At 27.8% G+C, this 9,291-nt stretch overlaps 1 protein-coding gene across 1 annotated transcript; it reads left to right on the top strand.

Annotated features, from left to right (window-relative positions):
* The first annotated feature begins 447 nt into the window (after window positions 1–447).
* LOC136970802 (uncharacterized) lies at window positions 448–8,707 on the top strand. Its single transcript, XM_067265256.1, has 2 exons — window positions 448–523; window positions 6,362–8,707. Exons 1-2 carry the CDS (start codon window positions 455–457, stop codon window positions 6,545–6,547), a joined length of 255 nt encoding a protein of 84 aa, XP_067121357.1. The 5' UTR covers window positions 448–454; the 3' UTR covers window positions 6,548–8,707.
* The last annotated feature ends 584 nt before the right edge of the window (window positions 8,708–9,291 follow it).

Raw genomic sequence — 9,291 nt, 5'->3', positions numbered from 1 at the left:
AACATAATTTTTCTAAAGATAGGCAATTAGGTTTCTATCTTATACTAACATTAATTAGTAATTACAATAATTTTGTTTAATTTTTATTTAATAATTATTGAACTTAATTCAAAATAATAATGAATGAAACTGAAACTAAAAGGTAACTTTTTGCTTTGTTTTTTAAACTCTAATTAATGTATTTCTACATTAAACTAACATTTATATAAAATTTAAGATAATAAATAACTTTCAATTCCAACATACATTAGCAAAGACAATAGCTTTCTACTTTCTATTTCAAAAGCTATTGTCTTTGTTAATGCCTGCTGACTGAAGGTGTACTATATTGAAATTTTTCTGTATGTAATAATAAATGTCCAATTTCATTGAGATTATAGTACAAATATTTATACAAAATATTTAAAAAGATAAAACAGTTTAATTGTGTATTTTCTTATAGGAAATTGAAATAATGAAAAGAAAATTAGATGAACAGCAACAGGTACAAACTACAAGTCAAAAAGTAGAAGATAAATTGAAAGTAAGTAAAATTGTGCAATAAATTTATACATGTATTTACAATTACTACATATGGTTTATATATATATATAATTTATAACTTCCATAAAATAATTCCTTAGCTTTATATCTGTCTCTAGGAAATAATTACTTAATGTATATAAAACTATTAAAAAAATAAAGAATAGTGTTATGCAGTTTAAATTTGTTTATTTATTAATCAATTATAATCTAATTTTTAATTATATGAATTAATAACAGATGGATTTGTCTAATAAATTAACATAAGTATTGATAGACCAGAATTGTTGAAAAATCATCAATCATTCTTTAGTGTAAATTTGTTAGGAACGAGACTACATGTGAATCTGTGCATAGTATATTGAGATAAAGCTTTCTTTTACCACAAAATATAATAAATCAATTGATGACTTTAGCATAGAAGGTAATTATTAAATTTAACTACAGTGGAACCTCGATTAATGAACTTAATCTGTTCCATGACTCTGTTCATTAACCAAAGCAATTTTTCCCATAGAAATTAATGCAAATACAATTTATCTGTTCTAGCCTCCGGAACTTTTGTAATTTTATTTGTAAAATGAGTTTTCTTTGATGAAAATATAGGAAAATGTAGTACCTATTATTACAGCAACAAATATGTATTTAATAAAATAGTGCTGTACATGCCTTCATTTGTTGTAGTTGGCAACAGAGGAGTGGAGAGGTATGGAGCATAATGCTTGAAAGGGGAATCCCCTTCCATAAAAATATCAGGTAGCACTGTATTGGGAGATTCTTCAAGTCGAGATCTCTTTTGATGACGAACAAGAAAGTGGTCTAAAGTTGATTGTCTTAATCTTTTAATCAAAATTTTTCGAAAATGGAATTTCTCAATAAATTCCTGCATATCATTTCATTTTCTGCAAATTTCCTTGATCTCAGCACTGGTGATTTCTTCCCTAACCTTCTCTTCCTCTGACGAATACTCTACTTGTAAGACTTTCAGCTGTTCTTCTTGCAAGGCAACCAGCACTTCTGTGGTTAGTTCATTTTGATGTTCATTTATCTACTCCTCCACATCTGCATCATCTACCTCTAATTTTGGCACAAAAACCATTATCCGAGACAAAATTTTTGCAAAGTAAAAGTTCATTAACCAATTTGGTCATTAACCAGGGCATTTGTTAACCGAGTTTCCACTGTATTTTATAATCAGCTATAATTTAATTTTTGTTTTATTTACTTTAAATCAGGTGTCCACAAACTTTTTGACCCTCTTCAAGAATTCCTTGATCTTTTATCAACTTCCCTCTCATCTTTAGATAATACAGTTTATTAATGATAGGTGAAATCTAGTGAGATAGTATTTGCCACACATCATTTTTGTCCTGGCTCAAGTCTTGTTTGTTACTTTATTCTATGCTTGGACAACCTAAAAATAAAGAAATGTTTTTGTGAATTGTTATCACTACAACAGTTAAGGATTAATTACTAGTGGCAGTTTAAGAATTAAAAATCATTGACTAATGTTTGTACACCATTACTTAGTCAGGAAATAGCTGAGTAAATAATTGTTTTGGATATTTTAATACAAACATTACAGATAAATATTCATGAATGAAGCCAAGTTTTTCACATAGTTCAAGAGCATTGAAGATGGCCTGTTTCGTAGCCAGACAAAACCCACTATTATCTGTGTCTTGTGAATACCAAAATGATGTAGTGATCATCACAAGAATAAGAAAACACTTTTGTCTGTCATTGGAAAAATGAGTCATTATGTACCCATTTTGGGATATCCTGTTCTAAAGCAATAGATTTATTAAATATCCTAAAGCATTTAGACACACACATTAACATCATTAAAAATAGAAAGTTAAATTATCACTCTTTAATATAAAAAGATTTAAACTTTAGATATGCAATATAATTACTGTTACCTTTAATGCAAAAATTCGATGACATTTCATAAAATTCAATTATAAAATTTTCAGTAGAATAATAATGATTATCTATTTTTATTACTCATTACATTCATCATTCAAAAAGTTTTCTAATGAACATGATAATCAGAATATACATGAGATGTATGTGAATAATGTTCAATTTCTAAATTTTTATTATTATTGATTAATAAAAAATCAAAAATATGTATCTATTAAAGCAAATGTTAAAACTCTGGAGTATTAAGCATAGTTAGCAATTGATATACTTATAATGATTGTGTTGTTTAATGAAAAGCAAAAACATGCAAGGTCCAAAAATGTTAACAAGAAATAAATCTTGGGGGATACTATAGATTACTATCTATGGAATTTCGGGACTTTGAGTATATATCTGAACTGAGGGAACTGAGATGAGTTCAACGATACCCTACTTTTGGACCAGAGACGAAAAATAAAAAAGTTATCATACTTTTTTCCGGCGATCGTGCGATAATTGGGAGTCGCGTCGCTCTCTTCGCTAAGTCGGCCTCGCTATCACGATCGGGAGTGCGTCGCTTGCCGTTAAAATTGCCTTTAGTAGACGTTTCCCCCTTTTTTTTTACTTTGTTCAATAATTACCATGAATCAATAATTAGTGACGTTTAGCACATGGCGGCCTGCCGGCGGCTCCCCTCTGGGAGGTCAGTCAAGAGCACGAACAGTCAGAACGGCTGCCACATTCGCTGCCATAAGTAACATTAACCGAAATGGCGATTGCGCGATGATCGGAAGTCGCGTCACTCTCTCCGCTCTTGTATCGCGTGTTTAACCCTACTGGAGATGACCATAGTCCGACGTCATGGTTTGCAGACTTTACCGCAAGATGGCAGTACTAGCAACTATGGTGCCATCTTTGTGAGAGCATTAAAAAAGTATGGTAAGTGAAAAAGTGTGATAACTTTTTTATTTTTCGTCTCCGGTCCAAAAATAGGGTACCGTTGAACTCATCTCGGTCCCCTGAGTTCCAATATATAATCAAAGTCCTGAAATTCCATAGGGGGTAATCTATAATACACCCAAATCTTGTACCAGAATTTGTTAAAAGAATCAAAACTTTAATAAACTAAAAATGCCAGTACTAGACTGACTACAAATGAAAATATATTACAACAAAAACCATTATTAGAAAGCTTATGTTACAACAATAAAAATTGATTATTAGTAAAACTTAGTTATTTCAAAATTTCAAACACTTAACCTGGTTAGGGAAGAATCTAGAAGAAAACCTGTAATCAGCACCATGACTTATAATTCAATTCCACAGCAAACACTGACCAGCTGATGGAGCAGTTCTCTGGGAACTACAGGAACTTAAGCCGTCCTTATTGAAGAAAACAAAAATTATTTATCTGAACTCCTAAACATTGTTTTTAAAAACGTTTATGATGGCAAATATGATTTATCAGATTGTCTTCAGTATAATTATTTTGAACATAAATGGTACTTATAATTATTCAAATATTTTTAATTTTTGAGTGCTCCTTTGGATCCTCCTTGATCTGCTATTGCCAACAGGTGAAGGTTAGCTTGCTGTGTCTTTGACAATGTTCTTTCATACATTGCTGATTTGCATATTGCACATACAAGAAATAAGGTTTGCTTAATTTGTTTTTCTACTAACATTCACTTAGAAAATTACTTAATACTTATTCCTACATTTATAAATGTGATTAACCTGTTTAAAAAATGAATAGAATTGCATTCCACTAACTAAAATCCTATTGAAATTATACAAATGAAGCTCTAGTTGGAAAGTGTTGAGATAACAGTTAAGATTTAACAAAGCTACACAACTCAAAATAAGTGACACAAAATGGAAAATAAATAAATATAAGTAAAAAATTTTCTCATGTTACTTCACAAACACCAGTAATGTATGCAGTTATCAAGCTAATGTTGATAACTGCATATATTATTGGTGTTAGTCCCTTCATATATGTGTAGTACTGTTTACACTGAAATTACATTATTATTAAAATAAAATATATACTTATGTTTTATCATTAATGTTTTTAATCAACATTATTATTGTAAAAATACTTTCTACAATTGGTTCTTTGGGAAAATACTAATAGTAATGTATAAATATCTGCAGTAATTCATTATAATAGGTTATTACAAAAAATTAGATTTTTAAATTATTTTTTAATGAAATAATCAAAACAGCAAGTCCCAAGTAGTCTCAGATACTTTTGAGTTTCCTGGCTCATCATTTGAGATTAGTTATTTTTCATGCTTTTTATGAACAGCATCTTAAATGAATGCCTTTCATGCCTAATAATACTCTCTGTTCTGTCAACTTGCCTGAATAGGATATTTTTAATTGAATCAAAGCTTTTGGAAACTATATAAAATAGAAAGTTATTTCATACAATTAGCCAGTATAATTTTAATTATTTCTTTTTTCTGTTAAGTAACATATTGTTAAATTTAAAAATCAAATCTAATATTAAAGAAGAAATGCAAAGAAAATATTGGAAATGTAGTCTGAAATAATAAACTTAGTTTATTTGCAAAGGAAAGAGTGTAAGTCAGAAAAACAAAAAAAAAACTAATTTAATGAAATATTTTTGTTCTAAAACAAATTTCAGATTTCTAAATAAATTTAGTAAACTTTGATTAATTTTCTAATTATATAACTTTCCTTCAGTGAACATTTATTTTTTTTGCATAGTGATTTGTTAAGTAACAAGTGTGCATGGTTCATTTCTTTTCTCCAGTTTTCTAATGCTACAGAAAAGTTGTTGAAAATCCTTAAAAAATATATTTCTTCTGATTATTTATTTTTAATTAAAATAAATCAGTAAATATAATCATTAAGTTGAATTTGTGCATTACACTTCTGTACTATATAATTTTTCATACTATGTTTATTAGCTTTAAAAAATTTAAATGAAGTTTATTTTAGTTTTAAACATAATTTTATAACAAATTTTTGTTTTATGATCAATATATACAATGTAATTATATACATTAATCGTAAAAATATGTAATTAAAATAAAGCATCTTTGAAAAGTAAATAGTTAACTGTTAACAAATTAGAAAAATTATTATTCGTTGCTTAAATATAAAGAAAAGAGAATTTTTTTCTCGGCTTAAGTTATAAAATTAATGAATATTTAAAATGTTGTAAGAGGCTTACATATTATGTTTTTTCAGTGTAATTTGGTTATTTTTTAGATTTATTCTAAGATATTTAAGTGTTATGTACAGGCATACCCCAGGTTATGTACTGTACATAATGTATTCCATCAATTAGTAGTTGTATTGTAAATGGTTGTGTCATAAATTACCATTTTCCACACTTTTTTTTTTATTTAAAGAAAGTTTTGTTTTGAGGAATGCCCAATGTTAAATTGTGTGGACAAGGAAAGAAGAGATAGCTCTGTTAATATTTCTAGACATCAGAGGTGCATTTGACAATGCATGTGGCCCTCAATTTTTAAAACTTTTCAGAGATACCAAAGTACCACAGAATATTTTCTACTTGCTCAAGGATTTTTAAAAAAAATAGAGCAGCTTTGTTAAAAAAAAATTGTGAAATTTATTCAAAATTATATGAACGAAAATTTTTCATAAAAATAATGCATTCCTGTCCTGAAGTTAGTTTACAGTAAATTGTTTGAAATATGATTGTCATTTTAAATTATCTTGAAAGCTGTAAAATTTGGATTTTTTATTTAATTTCATCATTATCTAGAATTTTGTAAAATTAATCATTTGTCTCTTTAGAATTAAATTTCACTTTTAATCATTCTGCTCTTTGATATTGACAGAGGATTTATTCATTAGTATAATTTCTATGTTGAAGAAGTTGGTCATGCTTAAAAATATTTACTTAATGAATTTTTTTTTATTTTATTTTTTAAAGGCTTTGTTAGCTGATAATGAAGGGTTAAGGACAAGTGTTACAAGACTCCAAGAACAGCTAGATGGAACTAAATCGACCAATCGAGCTAAAAAAGGTGCTTTGGAACAGCTGAATCAACGACTCGCACAAAAGATCCAAGAATTAAAAGAAATTCAGCAAGAAATTGCTACATTGCTCAATTCCTGATATATTAGTCCTTGCATCCGCTGCCTGCAATATGGCTGACACTTGGATCACCTTTGCAGCCGGCCAGTCCACATGGGAGTGAAAAATGACTTGCTCCTACATGTCACCCACAGAATTAATAAAACCCAAAACATTTTAAAATAAGAAAAAGTAGAATTGTAAGATTCTGGACACTTCAACTTCTTGCCTCTTAATGGTCATCATTCATTTTTTATCCACATCAGACAAAGCAAGTGATGTAATGTGTTCCTTTTAAGTAATAATTTTGCAACAGTATGTTTGCCCTATTCATAAAAATGGACCAACTACAAGAAAGCCATAAATATCAGAAATGAATAACTCCCAATTTTGCTTACAACATGGTGCTGGCTGCCAATGGAGAGTCCTAATCTTCACCAATTTAGTATTAAAAAATGTTTGTATGATTTGTGTATTTTATATACTGTTATAGTTAGCACTAACTGATGCAGTATAATCACCTCTCTTCCCTAATATTTGCATTCACATTTCTGATAAACCAAATAGCATCATTGTTAGTTTGACAGCAATGGTCAAGCCTTGATTCTAGTACTGCCATTCAGAGGCCAGCAGGCTCAAGTGTCTGTTATGCCATTACTTTTTTTCTGTCTCTCTTTCATTGTATATTCCTCTCTTTAGTATTTCTGCAAAAAAAGCAAATAGTTTAAAAATTCAGCATTTATCTGTATTCCAGCCATAAAGATATCTTTGATGTTTTTGATATTCTTAACTTATAGAAGAAAAGAGTGAATAAGGTGTATAGTTTTATCTAATTTCAATAATTAGAAGATGCTTACTGGACTTTTTATTTTATTATTATTATTATAATTATAATTATTATATTTTTTTAATCAATGAAGAAGTCCAGCAAAGTTCAGATTCTCTAAAATGTGTGCAATACTCAGTTCCCAGATAATGCATTAAAATATGAAGGAAAAAACCAAGATATTTGAAATGCTGGGACCAGATTTTTTCCTGTTTGTTTCTTGTTGTTGTTGTTATATTATTATTATTTTTTTTTAATGGCTGCTCTTTTATGTTCTCTGTAAAAATAATTGTCAAAGTTGGAATCTTTGGCAAGCAAAGGCAGCTTTTGTTTGAAGATTTAATTTTAAATTATCAGGTAAAAATCCAGTGCAGCTTCATTATTTGAAGAAAAAAAAAAGGAAAAAAGATGTTCTGGAATATTCAATCAAAACTATTGTCTTTTGTTATAGAATCTCTTATTGTAATTATTGAGGTTGTATTTTATTATTATTTTATTATTGAACTGAATTCAATGATGTTAAATAAGATTAACTTTTATATGTACAATACATATAACAGACATCACCCTATATAAAGTATATATATAGACATATATATATATATCTATAACTATGTATATGTATATATATACACAGTGTATACATAGATATAAAAAATACATGCAAAAAAAAACTATAATAGAATAAACTATGTTTCAGATTAGGTTGTGGGATGACTTGTGGGATGCATCAGAATGTTTTGAAAGTTGGTTGTATTGTTACAATTGGTAAATCTGTTACTTCGTGGTTGTTTTTGATAACTAGCTAGCTAAATCTTTATGATGATCATAAATATGCATGAACATGTAGGAATATCAAATACTCAAGACTCTTTGAGTTCAAACTATTTATTACGCAAAGAAAAATGTCAGGAATTGGATTCATTGGTGATATTTCTTTGTTACTACAGTGCCTTTATTAATTCCACTCTTTTTCTTATCAAAATATATTATGAAAGATATGGCAAAAGAGTGTTTTTCCTTTCAGGGGCAATAAAGAGGCATTAGTTGTCATTGGTTAAATTTATCATCTTACTTTTAACCAGAAGTTAATGGGTGAACTTCTAAAAGAATTGATCAGACAACCATTATTATGATTTATCTATTCAAAACCTATTATTTTCAGCAATTAAAATGCAAAAGGCAGAGAACAGCCGCCATTAAGTCTGTTGGAACAGTCTTGTCAGTTAAAAGAATTGTTTTGTGTTAGAATTACTTGGAGATGCCAAAAGAGCACTGTAAAAACCAAATCAATGTTTGCATGTTCTTAACTGTTTTATGGGTGATTTTTTCCAGAACAATTGAGTCAATAAAAAATTAATTTGTAGTGTCTGAAATTGTCATGATTTATTTATTCGTTCATTTGTTTACTACAGCAGAAATAGTTATAGGTTGCAACTTGTTAGACACTAGAGGAAAAATGATTTTTCCGCATTTTTAATATAATTTGAGTATTCAGAATTTCTCTTATTAAAATTAAGTTTTCAAAATAAAATAGATTTAAAAATTTCTCTGATTCAAATATAAAACTTTTATTCATTTTCATTTCCAACTATTCATTACTGATTGTCACATTTAAATACATAATAATTATTTTTATTTCTAAATCCTGCAAAATGAAATTTTTAATAATAATTAAAATAATTTTTAATTAATTTAAAGAATTAAAATTTATTTTTAAAAAAATTATACAAGAGAAAAGAAAAATATTAAAACTTTTGTAAACTGTTGTTTTAAATGTTTAATAAATCAATAAATTTTTCATTAATAATGATTTATATACTGTACATAACTACTTATTAATTACTAATTAAAAATGTAAGTAAATAATACAAATTTCAGTTGAGTTGGAAAGAATCCAGATAAAACATTAATAATTGGGATAAGAAATTTTTGCTTTTTTTTTAAACTTCAGAATAAA

Source organism: Centruroides vittatus, unplaced genomic scaffold (genome assembly GCF_030686945.1).
Source record: "Centruroides vittatus isolate TY-2023 unplaced genomic scaffold, ASM3068694v2 contig_2189, whole genome shotgun sequence".
Taxonomy (NCBI): Eukaryota; Metazoa; Arthropoda; class Arachnida; order Scorpiones; family Buthidae; genus Centruroides; species Centruroides vittatus.
The sequence above is the reverse complement of the archived record's forward strand: the minus strand, read 5'-3'. Positions and strand labels throughout refer to the sequence as shown.